The 17372-nt window shown below is 45.8% G+C and overlaps 1 protein-coding gene across 1 annotated transcript; it reads right to left on the bottom strand.

Moving 5' to 3' along the window:
* Positions 1–8752: 8752 nt before the first annotated feature.
* LOC119306023 (putrescine hydroxycinnamoyltransferase-like) lies at positions 8753–10457 on the bottom strand. Its single transcript, XM_037582379.1, has one exon. It carries the CDS (start codon positions 10309–10311, stop codon positions 8986–8988), a length of 1326 nt encoding a protein of 441 aa, XP_037438276.1. The 5' UTR covers positions 10312–10457; the 3' UTR covers positions 8753–8985.
* Between the last annotated feature and the right edge of the window lie 6915 nt (positions 10458–17372).

The raw sequence follows: 17372 nt of genomic DNA, 5'->3' as shown, positions 1-17372 counted from the left end.
GACAGTATGCACCGTAGGCCTCGTTTTCCATCATTGCAATACCATTTTTGCTCCATTTTACTACTTACTACCTTGCTGTTTTTTTATTGTTCGCACTACAAAAACTCATATCTACTATCCATAGTACACTTTTATCACCATCTCTTCGCCGAACTAGTGCACCTATACATTTTTCCATTGTATCGGGTGTGTTGGGGACACAAGAGATTTCGTGTATTTGATGGTAGGGTTGCTTGAGAGAGACTATCGTCATCCTACGCTTCCCATGGATTGATAAACCTTAGGTCATCCACTTGAAGGAAAATTGTTGTTGTCCTACAAAACTCTGCGCTTGGAGGCCCAACACGAGTCTACAAGAATAAAGTTGCGTAGTAGACATCAATAACCAATAGCGGAACCTGGATGCTCATATTGGCTCCCACATATTCTATGAAGATCTTCATCGGTCGAACCGTAATGACAACATACGTTATTCCCTTTGTCATCGGTATGTTACTTGCCCGAGATTCGGTCATCGGTATCTTCATACCTAGTTCAATCTCGTTACTGGCAAGTCTCTTTACTCGTTCCGTAATGCATCATACTGCAACTAACTCATTAGTCACTTGTTGGAACACACGGCACGCTACACTAGCGCCAAATAAAAATTTCTACCGCGCACCCAAGATCATGCTGCTGGAAATAGATTACGAGATCAGGTTTACCACTAGACGCGCAGTCACCGCAGCGGAAGTAGAGTTGGTGATGCGTGTAGTCGATCTCACAGCCCGTCTCCCCTCTTGATGCTGATCTCCCATGAACAGCGAGGATCCGCGAACGGTGATCTCCCACGAACGGCTCCTCGCGGTTCCCTCGAACGGTTCGTCCAAGCACCGCAGATGCGATGCCTCCAAGGTATCCACAAGTACGGGGAGCGGCGTCGAGCGGCGGACTGCTAGGTCCGGTCGCGCGGCATGGGCGTGGGGAGTGACGGCGGCTCTTGAGGTTGGAAAAGGATCAACCCTAAGCGGTGCGCCCACTCCCCTTTATATAGACCTCTGAGGTGGGCTCAACACTTGAGCCCACTTGGAGTCCACATCCATTTCCCACTCGGATCTAATCCGAATGGGTTGCATCCCCTTAAGTGTGCGACCCTATAGGTTCACGTACACATAGACACGACCAGAGTCGATAGTTGGTAGCGGCTCCTAGCAGAATGTGCCAACTCCCATATGTGCATAAAGTCATTTTGACGAACCTTGACAATGTGTCATATGCAACATTCCTTTTGCCTCATGATATTTATTGTCGAGCCCAAGGCGAGTACTTGTCACCCTTGTGGTAGCTCGACCTCTCTTCTCGAAACTGTGATATAGATTCTCAAACTGGGTTAACACTTAACCCAAGTCGCATGGCCATGCTTTCCGAATCTGATCACTCGAGAGGGCCCAGAGAATATCTCTCCATATAGGAGTGGCAAATCCCATCTTGGTCAACCATGTCTCGCGGCATGTCTCACAACTCACCTGAAAGCTACCTTTATAACTACCCAGTTACGGAGTAGCGTTTGATAGACCCTAAGTGAGTCAATCCTCATCCCGAGAACATGCGAGGACCTCAGGTCTAGGACATGTCATAAACATTATTCTTGAGACTAACATATGACTATATCTCTCCGCGTCTCAAAGTGGGTCTGTCCGACTCGGTGATCTCCATCCCCGAGTCCATACTATCGGTTTAGCATCTCCATGCACATGACTTGTGAAACATAGTCATCAACCGAGTCGTATACTAGTCGAAGATATGTGTCCGCATAACCTTATCAACTAGGGACCATTAGAACAATCATCATACAATATATAGTTCCACAAACAAGTCACATACTTATTGATACATATCATTGATGATGTTCAAGGACAATACAAAGGACTCATGAATACATATGGAAATATCATCATTACATGATTGCCTCTAGGGCATATCTCCAACATCACTTTGCTTGCAAGGCTTCTTATGATGTGAATTACCGAGAGGGCCCAGAGATACCTCTCTGATACTCGGAGTGACAAATCCTAATCTCGATCTATACCAACCCAACAAATACCTTTGGAGATACCTATAGAGCATCTTTATAATCACCCAGTTATGTTGTGACGTTTGATAGCACACAAGGTATTCCTCCGGTGTCCGGGAGTTGCATAATCTCATAGTCGGAGGAATATGTATTTGACATGAAGAAAGCAATAGAAAGAAAACTGAACGATCATAATGCTAAGCTAAATAATGGGTCTTGTCCATCACATCATTCTCCTAATGATTTGATCTCGTTCATCAAATGATAACACATGTCTATGGTTAGGAAACTTAACCATCTTTGACTAACGAGCTAGTCCAGTAGAGGCTTACTAGGGACATGATGTTTTGTCTATGTATCCACACATGTATCAAGTTTCCGGTTAATACAATTCTAGCATGAATAATAAACATTTATCATGAAATAAGGAAATATAAAGTAACAACTTTATTATTACCTCTAGAGCAAATTTCCTTCACCAACCTATTTTGACATTTCCATATCCATTCCGACTTATATATTCATTGTGTGTGTGTTACTTCCCTTAAATATCTTGGAACGGATCTGTTCACAACATACACTGTAACAAATATCTTAATACCCGTGTATACTATGCGATTAGGTGTCCTTGTGGAAACTTATAGAGTATAAATAGAATTGTTGGCAATGATCATGTACCATCATTGTCTTTTTTGAGTGGTCATATGTGTCTCAAAGATAAAAGTGGGTTTAGTTATAAGTTGACAATGTGTCCATGCATGCCATATACTTTATTAAAACAACATGAATTATACTAATGACACCAATTAACATAAAAATAACGTGGATTCTACTACTTGTGCGTACACAAGACTTGATGTGCTTGATATCATTTGGTGTATACACGAACCTAATAGATGATTAATCTCCCATATATACTATTTAATGAGATTTTTTTTCAGATCTGACAATCTAGGTTGTTACTCATTATTATTAAGACTTTGGAAAAGCAGTTTACATACAAGAGTTTTAGAACTTAACACAACATCTGCTACAAGAACCAAAAAAAGAAAAATCCACTCGTCGCCATCGCCGCAATAAGTCGCTGGTCCTTCTTGAGCAAATACTACAACCGGAACTCCTCTACCGCTCCATAAGCTACCTGACTCACCATGTCGCTCCTATTGTCAAACACTCGGGCGTTCCTCTCAAGAAATATTTTGTGCATGTCCACAATCAGAATCGCTGCCATCCACCGTTGGTTCCTTCTCGAGAACCGACTTACAGTTGAGTGCCACTAAACCCTAACCGGATCATGCCCCATAGGAGTAACAGACTGAAACCCATACATGGACAACAACCTATGCCAAACCTTTCAATCATTGGAGCACTCCATGAGTAAATATTTGATATTCTCCCGTTCTTGCTTGCATATGGGATAGGCTACCTGCCTTGGCAAGCCTCTCATTTCCATATGGTTAGCCGTCCTACAGTGGTTGCGAAGTGCAAGCCACATGAACAACTTCTCCTTAAGGCGTGCCACGTTCTTCCACTGAAATTCAGCCAAAAAATAAAGTCTTGTAAGTCGAATCAGAAAAATACTCCCCATTAGCAGTAAGGTGCCACCTAAAGGAATCAAAACCACTAGAGGGGAGGAGCTTCCTGCACTGCCTACCAAAGTTCGAGGAATTCGTCCAGCGCCTAAATTGAAGGAGTCCCCTCAGGTTCAAAGACCAATAGTTCGGGGCAAGGGCTTCCTCCACTGTTCTGGATTTTGCACCACGCGCCCTAGTGAGTAGAAATATATGTTTAGCACTTCTCACCTGAAGCCTATGTCATTTTTTTCGAAAAGGGGGACTCCCCGGCCTCTGCATCAGAACGATGCATACGGCCACTTAAATAAATAAAATAGGTTCAACAATATCATAGAGTCTTGAAATAAAATAAAGGCGAGCTCACATAGAGCCTCGACGCCAAAACAAGAAAAGGCCATAAAGCCACAACCGGCTGGCAAAATAAAGATAGAAAAACTAATTGCCTATCCTATTACATGACCGCCATCCAAACCGGTTGAAGATATCCCGCGCTACCATCTCCCACCGGACAGATCCAGTAATCAAACGCTCCCTGGCCTCCGTCGGAGTGAGTAAGGACCACATACGATCAGCGCCGTAGCACGGAATACAACCTGCAAAATAGTAGTTATTCTGTTAAAAGCCAAATCATTTCTGCAGTTCCAAATTGTCCATAACAATGCACAAACTCCTACATGAAGATGTCTAGCTGTATCGGACTCTATCCCATCCAGCCACGTTCCAAATAACGACCTGACTGAACTCGGAGGAGTAATGTTAAAGGCAATTTGCACGGTGCGCCATAGAATTCTCGCCAACGGACACTCAAAGAAGAGATGCTTAATGGTCTCATCCTGATCACAAAAACTACACGTAGTAGATCCTGTCCAATTGCGCTTAACCAAGTTGTCCTTTGTTAAAATAACCTATTTATGGACAAACCACATGAACACTTTAAATTTCAAAGGAACTTTTACTTTCCAAACATGTTTGGAACTAGGAATGACAGTCGAGTTAATAACATCGATGTACATCGACTTAACGGTAAATTGTCCAGACCTAGTAAGTTTTCAACACAACTGATTGGGCTGATGAGCTAGCTGGACTTTCATCAGTCTACGCACCAGATGAAGCCAAGCTTCCCATCTATCACCAACAAGCACCCTCCGAAACTAAATATTAAGGGGAATGGACTGCATAATCGTTGCAACTAGCGCATCACGTCGCTGGACAATACGATACAGGGTTGGGTATTGTAGTGCCAATGGTGTATCACCCAGCCAAGTATCCTCCCAGAACCGTGTATCATTGCCATCACCGACAATAAACTTTGTTCTATTAAAGAAGACTGCCTTAACTCTCATAAGCCCCTTCCAAAACGGCGAATCAGTTGGTCTCACTGTCACATGTGACAAAGTTTTGGAATGCAGATACTTGTTGCGGAGAATCTGCGCCCAAGTTGCGTCAGTCTGAACTGAAAGCTTATACAGCCACTTACTAAGCAAGCATCTGTTCTTGACCTCAAGATTCTCGATACCCAAACCCCCTTGGTCCTTTGGTTGACAAATAACATCCCACTTGGCGAGTCTATACTTTCTCTTGAGTTCATCACTCTGCCAAAAAAATCTTGATCGGTAGAAGTCCAGTCTTTTCCTAACCCCCACTGGAACCTCAAAGAAAGATAGTATGCATATCGGCATACTCGTGAGCACCGAATTAATAAGAATTAACCGGCCTCCATATGACATAAGTTTGCCCTTCCAGCAACTAAGTTTCTTTTCAAACCGATCTTCGATGCATTTCCACTCTCTGTTCGTTAGCTTACGATGGTGAATGGGTATACCTAGGTAAGTAAAAGGTAAAGCCCCTAATTCACATCCAAAGAATTGCCTATAAGACTCTTGTTCCTCCTTGGCTCTACCAAAGCAAAACAACTCGCTTTTATGAAAGTTAATCTTTAACCTGGCCAATTGTTCAAATAAGCATAACACCAGCTTCATATTTCTCACTTTTGCCAGGTCATGCTCCATAAAGATAATTGTATCATCAGCGTACTGTAGAATGGACACACCCCCATCAACTAGGTTGGGCACCAAGCCACCCACCTGACCGGCCTCCTTTTCCCTACCTATAAGAATTGCCGACATGTCAACCACAATGTTGAACAAAATAAGGGACATTGGATCTCCTTGCCTCAGGCCTTTGTGTGTCTGGAAATAATGCCCTATATCATCATTTACTTTAATTCCAACACTCCCTTTTTGCGTAAAGGATTCTACCTGGCATCGCCAAGCCTCATCAAAACCCTTCATATGCAAGGCCTGTTGAAGGAATGGCCATTTGACTTTGTCGTACGCTTTTTCGAAATCCACTTTGAAAACAACCCCATCCAGCTTTTTCGTGTGGATTTCATGGAGCGTTTCATGAAGGACCAGTACCCCCTCAAGGATATTCCTATCCGGCATGAAAGAAATTTGGGTAGGCTGCACAACAACATGCGCGATATGTGTGAGCCTATTGGTCCCGACCTTGGTGAAAATTTTGAAACTAACATTAAGAAGACATATTGGCCTGAATTGCTCAATTCTCAGAGCCTCTGTTTTCTTAGGAAGAAGGGTGATCGTTCCAAAATTGAGCTGAAAAAGATGAAGCTGTCCAGCAAACAGATTATTGAACAAAGGCAACAAATCCCCTTTAATGATATGCCAACATTTCTTATAAAACTCCACTGGAAATCCATCGGGGCCCTGTGCCTTGTTATTTTTCATTTGCGAAATGGCCTCCAGCACTTGTTTCTCGGAGAAAGGGGCCGCAAGGATATCATTCTCCACCGCTGTGAGTTGAGGAACATCCTCAACCCTGGACTCATCCAGCTACACACAGTTCTCTTCTGGAGGGCCAAACAGCTGCTTATAGTACTCGGTAATGTACAATTTTAGGTTTTCCTGTCCTACAATTGTACCCTCATCTTGCTCAAGCCGAAAGATCCTCTTCTTTCGATGCTTACCATTAGCGATCATGTGAAAGAATTGAGTGTTCGCGTCCCCCTGGACTACTCGTCGGACCTTGGCCCGCAACGCCCACTTCAACTCTTCTTCCCTAAGAAGTTCTTTCAGCCTCAATTCCGCATCAAGCTTGGCATGAAGCTCCGCGGCCGGCAGCACCGTGGTTTCTGCTTTTACATCCAGGGATTGAATAAGGGAAAGGAGCCTTTGGTTTTCGACCTCATGCCCAAATTTAACTCGCCTGCCAACCCCAATCACACACACGACGGATGCCAAGAATAGATCACGCGCTGCATGAGAAATGATCATTGGGAACCCAACCCAAGCCTTGGACTCCTCTATTTTTTCATCCAACATCGTCTGATACGCAAGGCGTGATTGAGAAGTTGCAAATGGATACCCAAACCTCCGTACTTCTGCGCCACTCAACAGTGCTCCCTTTTGCCTCATCTGAGCCACCCAAAAGGAAACCTTTAAATATTTTTTGAAGACAGTTGAACACCCATGGGGTCGGGTCCAGGGAAAGCATGTGATAAATCACAATAGTAGATATATAGCACGACCTTGATAATAACAACCATGTTGCCGATATACAACAAAGGAGTTTGCCAGGTGCCAAGCCTTCCCACAGATTTGTCATTGAGCGGTTGTAGTTCCGTTTTGGACAGAGGGGAGCAAGAGAGGGGGTGGACCAAATAAGTGCAAGGGAATGGCTTTACATGACAGGGAAAGACGACCGCCAATGCGTGCAAGTTCACTTCGTCACATCGAATCGGGGAGAGAGATTTTATCCATATTTGCTTTGAGTCTTGAACTCTAGCCAAACAGCTTCAGAAGTTCACCATGCACCAGCAATTCCTCTTCTACTAGTTCGTTAAAGAGTGTTGAATCGTCCGTGGAGAAGGACAAGCGGTGATTCACTCCCCAGCGAGCAAGGCTCGCAAATACCTCGGCCTCCTCGGCCTTTGACACAATGGTGTTGAGCACATCCATAATCAAGAGGAAGCGTAGGGGAGAGGCCCCTCCCCCCTCCTCAACACCTAGCATGCCCTATTATTGGACCCAAATGACCATTAATCAATACCTTTGTGCTGGCCGAAGATAAGCATAAAGCAATCCATGAACACCAACGAGGGCTGAAACCTCTTTCCCGCAAAATTTGAATCAAGAATTGCCACGATATTGAATTGAACTGTCTGGCGATATCCAATTTCAAGAAGAGCGCGCTGGATCTGCGATGGTGCAACGATCTGATCAATCGATTAACCATCATGAAGTTGTCTTGAATTTCTTGACTCTGAATAAACGCACTAGCCACGATACTTAGTGAGAAAATATCTAGTGAGAATCAATTATATATAGAAACCGATGAAAACAAGAAGAAACTATGTTTCAAGGTTTCTAGAAAAAACTAAAAAATACAAGATGTTTAACAAACATGAAAATTTTCAAGGTCAAAATGAAATTAGTTCAGCAGGTTTGAAAAACCAAAATTAACAATAATAGTGATGAGCAAAATAACATCACTTCTCATGCATGAATAACTTGTTTTTTTTTGTCTTCCAAATGAATACTTATGAGTTTGAACTTATAATTCTACATGTCTACAAAACTGGCAATGTTCCTTTGAGACTTTTTGAGAACTTCCAAAGACGATCAATTTCCACAGGATTTTTGTTGTTGTTGTGATTCGGCTGCGCGTACTTTCTCCTACTCATTGCTCGTGATCACAGGGGTCGCATATCAGATGCCACAGCCAGAGAATTCACAATGGGAACAAACCTAGGAGCGTTTAGAGCATTTTTAAATTGATTGGACAAGGGGTAAATAGAAAATGCTATCTTCGTTCCAAGAATTCAGACGACCCTCTGTCCCATCTCATGCAAGGAAACACAAGAAAAGTGGACCGTGATGTCTTGTTCCGTACCTACTGCAAACCAAAAAAGTCGATCATTTTGTACATCTATCACGAGATTTGATTCCCAAGGCTAGGCTACAGTATGCGACAACAGAAGCAACATACGAGGACAGTAGCACAGTACAGAAAAGAACGGAAAACCCGTCCATGATCGACGGGGCTGATCAATCATCTCAAATCAATCACAAATGGAAAAGAAAACAACAACCAAAACACAGCACCGGACGAAGCAAAAGTACATGACATATATACCGTGCATTACGGAAAACAACAAATGCATGTACAGCAAAACTGAAATACATACTTATATACGTGATACGATAGATACACGGAGATAAGCGAGGATAATAGTTGGATGCATGCATGCACGTACGCACGCTGTTGCAGGCGATATGATTAAGCTCAAATCGCTGATTTAATCACCCAATAATCATATGTAGCCGCACGCTAGCCATCTTAGTCCATGGAGTAGCAGCACTGCTTGAAGGCGTCGAGATTGTGCTGGAAGACGGGGACGAAGGCGTCGACGCTGCCGTCGCTGAGGTAGGACGGCACCAGAAACAGCATCCCCTCCGTGGGGAAGTAGGACGGCATGAAGTAGCTCGGGCTGCCGGCGCCGAAGTCCAGCTCGTAGAACGGGAACGTAAGCCAGCTGTCCACCTCCAGGTCCGGGCACAGCACGTCCTTCAGCACCGCCGTCTTCTCCAGCCCCTCACGCTCCACGGCGCCCGAGCTGGCGAAGTCGACCAGCGACTGGAAGTATGCACCGTCGAGGCGGGCCACCGCGTCGTGGATCGTCTGCGCCGCGTGCTTCAGCGGCCGGCTCAGCAGGTCCCCCACCGTGGTGCGCGGGAACGCCCACAGGACCAGGTTGCCGAAGTACCCCGGTGGGGCTGAAAGGCGCCGCCGCCCGTCCACGGAGATGCGGATGGTGGAGGTCTCCTCGGGGCTGAGCCCACGCGCGCGCGTCATGGTCCGCCACAGGTGCGCGAGCGTTGTCTCAAACCGGCTGAACGGCCTGCCGCGCCCCTCCGAAGCCTTGGCGCGCAGCCCGGCGATGAAGTCCTTGGTGAAGTGCACCTTGTGGATGACCACGTTGTCGGCGCCGTGGTGTCCGCCCTCGCCCTGCTTGGGGTTGCTGGGCGACGGCCGGTAGTACTCGACGCCGCGGTGCTCGAAGTTGACGACTGGCGGGTCGCGCGACCGGAAGAGATCAGGGTGGTTGTGCGGCGGCGGAGTCGGCGACGGGCCGGAGATGTCCAGCCCTCGCGCGGCGCGGCCCCACGCGACGAGGAAGTCGCTGGTGGCATGTCCGTCAGCAACGGCATGGTTGGCCGTGAACCCGACGGCGAGCGAGCCGCAGGCGAAGTGCGTGAGCTGCACCTGCACCACCTCCTCCACGTCGCCCTCCAGGTCCGGGTGGAGCTGCAGCACGACGGGCGACGGCTTGGGCGGTGCGAACTCGACCAGTGTGGCCCCTTCTACCCGCGCCTCCACGAGCCGCGCGCCGTGATCATTGAGCAGCACCCCCGGCGCGCCATCCGGGCCGGCACAGACCTGGCCGGCGAAGAGGCGGTACACGGCCAGCACTTGGGCGAGGCCGCGCTCGATGTCTTCCGTGGAGGGCGCCGGCGCCTGGAAGGCGTAGATGATGGCCATCTGGATGTGGTACGTGATCTTGTCGAACACTGAGGACGGGACGTGCTCCGTGGTGTCCGGCCGCGGCGCGCCCTCGGCGTACCGCGGCTTCACGATCTTGGAGCTCACCACCTTCACCTCCATGATGACCGGCCGGCTAGCTAGCAAGGTAGTTTACTCCTCCCTTGGGTTTTGTTGTTGATGTCCTGAGTGCTCGATCTACAATTCTAGATACCGGCAGTGCACGTAAGATGGAGGAAGAAGGCGATCGAGTGATCGTTGAGGCGCAAGCAGACACTGACACTGCTCTGCTTACATGCCCGGAGTGCGGTTATAAATAGGCAGCGCGGGAACGGGAAGGGGGTAGGTGGTGTGGCCGAGATTGTTGCCTTTGTCGGTGGGCTTGTATGTATGTAACCTGTTGGTGATATTGGCATAACCAATCATGGCATGGGGACGGGGTCCTGTTGTGCGGCGCAGTAGTTTATTTCCGTCGGATCTTGACACGGTAATTAATCAATCGGAGAGTGTCGTGGTCACCGACTAACACATCGACACGGTCAGTTGCGCCGTGTATCTACGTGCAGTGTACAGCTACACATACATTGACGTCTTCCGCAGAACGGGACAACTTTTTTTTTTTTTTTGCGTATGAGAACGGGACAACTTATTGGGAGTATATCCGTAGAGTAAGTGGATATCGGCCAGATCATGTCCTTCGCATGCCATTTCGCCAAGGTTCGCGATCGGATTCCGGTGAGAAATCCGTCGGTACAGATGAACGTGCCACGCCCCGGTGGGGACGGAGTGCATGCATCCGGTCGGCCTGGTGCGGGTAGGGCATCTCGGGCCCAGGCATCCTGGGTCCGCACCAGGATGCGGTGGAGTCGCCCGCCGTGGATGGTGGCCACGTGGATCGAGATCGGGGGATCCATGGCGTGGAGGCTGGTTGCGAGAGGACTACAAAAGTCCCACCCCGAGCGGCTCGCCCCATTCTTGACCTAGAAGCTGCCCTTTCCCATCTTTGGGAGGCGCCACAAAACCCTAGATCGAAGATTTCGCCCTCTTTTCGGTGGTGGGAGGGGAAGATTGGTGGTGACCACAGATCGTTCGCGGAGGTGGTGTCCTCGTCTCTGCGCGAGCCAGAGGCGATGGAGGAGTACGGCGACCGGAGTTTTCGTGGTGGGAGGCGCGAGGGGTTCGGATCTGGCCGAATTTGGCGCGGCGCCGGTCGCTTTGACCGCGGCCGGGGACGCAGGCGCTTCTCCTGGTCCAGGGAGGCGGACGGCGACGACCTCTCCACCAACAAGAAGACAGCGTCGCCTTTCGACGACACCGAGCGCTGGGATGAGGCGGCGGAGCGCGCCAAGCGGGCGAGATCGGGGGGGGGGTGGTTGGAGAAAAATCCTAATCCTTCCGGATCTGAAGCAGCGGTCGCGTTCAAGAAGAAACGGATGCCTGAAGCTGCATCTCGGGCGTTTCCTCCGGCTCAGGTGCTTCCTTCCACGGCTTATGATCCATGTCTTATCTGCAAAGTCACTAGCCACACTCATGCTAGTTGTCCGCAAGCTTTCTGTGAAAGATGCAGTAAAATGGGTCACTTAGCATCTGTGTGTGTTGCTTTCCTGCCCTGGGAGTGCGTTGCTCCTATGTGTGCTTTTCAGGCCAAGGGCCAGGGTTCCTTTTACATCCCCGATTCGTGCACTGCTAAGCAGCTTAAGGAAAGATCTACTAGTGTGGTTATTACTGTCATAGAAGGGGAAGCTAGTGTTAAGGAGTTAGAAGAGGCTTTTTCTAATTGTATCGGAACCAAATGGCACTGCACTGCTCATTGGCCCCAATACTTATGTGATGAGATTTCCTAACCAAAGGGATGTGAAAAAAGCATGTTATAATAATAGGATGACTCTTAAGTCGTGTGGTGTGGTTGTTAAAATTGTTCCCTGGTCAGCTAATGTTGGGGCAAAGGGAGTTATGGAGGAAGCTTGGGTTAAAGTTGCTAATGTACCTCTGGAAAGGAGGAATGAAAGAAATATTGCATATGTTTCTTCCCTGGTGGGTGTCCCACTTGAAATCGACATGGCCACCCTACATAAGCCCGAATTTGTCAGGGTCCGGCTGGGTTGTCGTAGTGTGGACGAGCTCCCTGGGGTTGCTGAGGCAGTGTTGGGAACATATTTCTTTGATTTCTTTTATGAGATTGAGAAAGTGCTTGTGAGAGATCCAGTTAGAGAAAGAGATGTTGTTTAGGTGGGATCAGATGCAAGAAAGTCTCCTCACCTGAAAATAGTTGCCTGGGCAAAAGTTGACCCTAAATCTAGAAATAAAGGGAAAAATGTGGGAAGTAGTAAGAATGTAAACAATGGGGATGACATGCCTGCTGATGCAGAGGAGGAAGATAATGTAGAAACTGATGAATCAGAGGACAATACTCTGGTGATTGATACTTTGGCTATGGACGCTTATAACAAAGAGAATTTGCATGGCTCTCAAGCAATGCTGGCTATTGATGATACCAAGCATGATGCTAATGAGATTCGGGTAAATGAAAACATTGAGAGCTCTGGTGATGTTGTCATGCCTAATGAAAACATAGTTCATTTAAATGAAACCGTGGAATGTGAACAGGTTATGGAAATGGATGGAGAGGATATTTCCGAGATGGGGAACTCCGAATACATGGTACAATATCCTGACTCTTCCTCTAAGGATGTGGGGGAGGTGATCCCTACTCCTCCTCTTGTATCTGAAGAGGTTCAGAGATTCAGCTTGAGGAATATGCAGAATATGGAGGGAAGGATGCAAGAAAAAGCTGTGGCTATCTCTAAGAAGAGAAATCTGAAAGGTAACTCCACAAACCATAATTCTTTTGATGCATTGTCTAATCCTGAGCTTATGATTAGAGCCTCAAAAATGGGGGTTGCTATTCCTGACAATAACTTCTCCAATGTGGACATCATTAGAGAACTGGAAATTGTCAGGAGAGAGATATACAAAAATGAGGGGGAACAGAGTGTGAGGATAGAAGAGGAAGTGATGTATATCACTGATGGGAAAGAGATCAAACCCCTGTGTGCACTGAGTGGGGTGATAGGGATGAGGATATGGATGAGTCCTTTACTGTAGTTCGGTCTAGGAAAAAAAGCCCTAGGGTGCAAGTGGCTATCTCTAGACCCACTACTAGAAGTCAAAACCTTACTGGAAGAAAACAACCTGACAGCCCTGCCCATAATAACAGGGCCACCATAGGGGGAGGAAAGGGAAGAAAATTAAATGATAGGTCTCTTTTGGAATTGTAGGGGGGCAGGTAAAAAAGGGATGAAAACAAGCCTATCCCATATCATTAGTGACCATTCCCTTGATTTCTTATGTTTACAAGAAACTTTTAAAAAGAATTTTCTGGAGAGCTATTTCAGAAAACTCGAGCCACATAAATTGTTGGAGTGGGAGTGGATTCCTTCTATTGGCAAAGTTGGGTGCATTTTATGTGGGGTTAGAAAAGATAAGTTTGAAGTAATTGCCTGGAGGAAAGGTAGATTTATTCTTCAGGTATCATTGTATGATATCAATATGAAGAAAATTTGGACCCTATGTACTGTTTACGGAGCGGCCCATGAGTGTGATAAAAATGAGTTTCTCAGTGAGTTTGCATATTTCTGTTGTCATATTCAAACACCATTATTAATCGGAGGTGATTTCAATATCCTCAGACATAGTGGATTGAAAAACAAATGATGGCGTCGCTCGGCCCATTATGATCTGTTTAACTTGATCATTAATACTATGTGCTTGAATGAAATACATATGAGTGGGGGCGCATACTTGGTCCAATAATCAGGCTCATCCTACTTTAGAGAAAACTGGATCGTGTTCTAATGAGCAACGATTGGGAGGATATGTTTCCCCTTGTTAATATGAAAAAAACTTGTTAGGGAGGTGTCTGGTCATAATGCTCTCTTAGTGTACTCTGATAATCATGTTGTCAGAGCTCCACAAAAAAGAGAGTTTAGGTTTGAATTGACCTGGTTGAAATCTGAGGATTTTATTCCTCTTGTTGATAAAATCTGGAAACAGTATGTGAATGCTACTGCCCCTATTGATATTTTGAATATCAAGCTCAAAAGATTCAAGAAATTTTTTAAAGGATGGGGGTCAAATAAATTCGGCCGTGAGAAGAAAAGGAAGCAGGAGATTAGAGATGAACTTGCTTCTATTGAGAAGCTAGAAGAGGGAGGATCTATTGACCAAGAAAATTTTTGTAGGAAAATTGATCTTCTTGTGGAGTTATATGAAATACTTGTTAATGAGGAATTGTTTCTGTTGCAACAATCCAATGAAAGATGGCTTTTAGGGGGGGGGTCATAATACCGCTTATTACCAAAAGATTGCTAATGGTAATAAGCGTAGGAACATAATCCACACTCTAAATGTTGGGAGCACGGTGATTGAGGGGGCCGAGAAACTCCTGGAGCATGCTACTGATTTTTATAAAAATCTTTTTGGTCCGGCTCAGGGGAACATGTTTCATCTAGACCCTAGTGTCTGCAGAGAAGAAGAGAGGCTCGATGAATTAGATAATGAAATTCTTAATAAACCTTTTACAGAAGAAGAAGTGAAGAAAGCTTTGTTTTCTATGAAAAATAACAGGGCTCCGGGCCCGGACAATATCCCTGCTGAATTTTATCAGCACTATTGGGCTATTGTGAAAGATGATATAATGGGTTTGTTTGTTGCTTTTCATGCGGGGAAACTTGATGTCATCATACTGAATTATGGCATTATAACCCTGCTGCCCAAGATTAGTGGTGCTAACAAGATCCAGCAGTTTAGGTCTATATGCTTGCTTAGATGCCACTATAAGCTGATCACTAAAGTGCTTGATAACAGGGTGATCCCCCCTGCTGACAAGTTGTTTAGTAGGCATCAGAATGCATTCATTAAACATAGAAGTATCATGGATAGGGTGTTGTCCCTGCATGAAATTTTGCACCATACTTACATCAAAAAGAAAGTGGGGATTGTTATAAAGCTTGATTTTGAAAAAGCATATGACAAGATGAATTGGCATTTTTTACTGGAATGTCTTGAGATGAGAGATTTTGGTACCACTTGGTGTGAGTGGATTAAAAGTATCTTGGTTGATGGTACAGTCAGTGTTAAGTTGAATAATACCATGGGGTCGTACTTCAAGAGTTTTAAGGGGGTTAGGCAGGGCGATCCTGTGTCACCATTCCTCTTTAATATAGTGGTTGAATTCTTATGCAAAATGGTTTTGCAAGCTCAGAAAAATAATTTGATTACTGGACTGGCCCCGGACCTTATTGATAATGGAGTGTCCACTCAGCAATATGCAGATGACACAGTCCTGTGTATTTGACCATGATCCAAATAAAGCTGTCAACATGAAATTGTTGTTGTACATTTTTGAGCTCATGTCTGGGCTTAAGATCAATTTTCAAAAAAGTGAAATTCCCTGTGTAGGGGGGGGGTGATGAAATTCTTAGAACCTATGCTGATATTTTTGATTGCCAAATTGGGCACTTTCCCATGAAGTATCTGGGAGTACCGGTGACCTATTCCTCATTAAGAGTTGATGATTGGGATTTCCTGGAGGCCAGATACATTGAGAAATGTGGTTTTGGATTAGGGGGCAATGCCTCTTCTGGAGGTCACCTGACTTTACTTAATGCAAATATCTGTAGTATTGCATTTTACTATATGTCTATGTTCCTTTTATCCAAAACTATTCTCAAAAGGATTGACAAGTGCAGAAGGAGATTCTCCTGGCACGTGACTAAAAATAAGAAGCGTTACTGCCTTGTCAAGTGGTCTAGAAACTGTAGATCTAAGAACAAAGGGGGATTGGGTGTGAAAGATCTTCATAAACAGAATTCAAGTCGGTTGACTAAATGGTGGTGGAAATTGGAAACTAAACAAGGGTTATGGTAGGATGTTGTGAGAGCTAAATATCTTTGCAGGGCCACTGTGGCTGATGTCAAGATGAAAAACAATGACTCACCACGCTGGAAAGCCATTATGAAAGTGAAATAGCTCTATATGGCAGGCAGGAGGGTGTTGATTCAATCGGGTAATATTGCCAGGCTATGGATTGACCCCATTGGGGATAATATTCCTCTGTCTGAACAATTGCCTCGTTTATTCTCTATATACAATTATCCCGAGTGCACTGTTAAAAAGTGCTTGACGGCTGATCCCTCTTCTTTCTTTAGAAGAAGATTAACTAATGAACTTAGTGAACAATGGACTACTATGGGTAACATGGCAAGGGAAGCTTGTGTTTCGGGGGACAATGATGTGATTAAGTGGGGTCTGGGAGGAAAAACTTCTTTCACCACTAAATCTGTTTACTCTTTCCTGGAAAACAATATTGCTGGATGTGATTACAGATGGATCTGGAATGCCAGAATTCCTCTGAAGATTCAAATTTTCTTATGGCAACTCTTTCAGAACGCTGTTTTGACCAGAGATGTGATGAGGCATCGTGGTTGGAAAGGAAATCCTAAATGTTCCTTCTGTGGTGGTCGTGAGACATCAAAACACTTGTTCTGTACTTGCCCTGTTGCGAGGTTGACTTGGAGAACAGTGGCATGCATGTTTGGCACGGATCTGTGCCCTGACAGTATATGGCAAGCTTATGTGTGGTGCTTTACTTTCTTCCCTGGTGGAGAAGAATTTTACACGGTGGGTATAGCCGCTGTGTGTTTGGCAGTTTGGACCAGCCGCAACAGGGCCACTTTTGAGTTCAAACCTCTTAAGAACCCATTCGAATGTGTTTTTACTGCTTGTGCTCTAATGTGTTGTTGGGCAGGACTGCTGAAACAAGAAGACGCGGCGACCATGAGAGACGGGGCAAAGATGCTGAAGGAGAATGTGTCGATGATGATGAGAATCTGCGCGGCAAGCGGTGAAGAAACGGCTCGCTGATACTCTTCTCGGTCGGAGGACATGTGATGCCGAGTCACTTTGGACTAGTTATGTTCTGTCTTGCTTAGACTTTACCCCTGCGTGGGCATGGTCGTTTGTTGCTCAGTTGTGGTGAGCAGTCTGTGTGTTTGTTGGGGCTGTAGGCTTGGGTTTCTAGATGTTGATATTTTGGTGTCGTCGGGTTTTCGCCCCACGGTGGGTAATCTCGATGGTGAGTGCTCACAGTGGGTTTCCCGGTGATGCTTGAACTTGCTTTCCCT

This window comes from Triticum dicoccoides, chromosome 5B (genome assembly GCF_002162155.2).
Source record: "Triticum dicoccoides isolate Atlit2015 ecotype Zavitan chromosome 5B, WEW_v2.0, whole genome shotgun sequence".
In the NCBI taxonomy this organism is placed as follows: domain Eukaryota; kingdom Viridiplantae; phylum Streptophyta; class Magnoliopsida; order Poales; family Poaceae; genus Triticum; species Triticum dicoccoides.
This window is presented reverse-complemented; position numbering and strand designations above follow the sequence as displayed.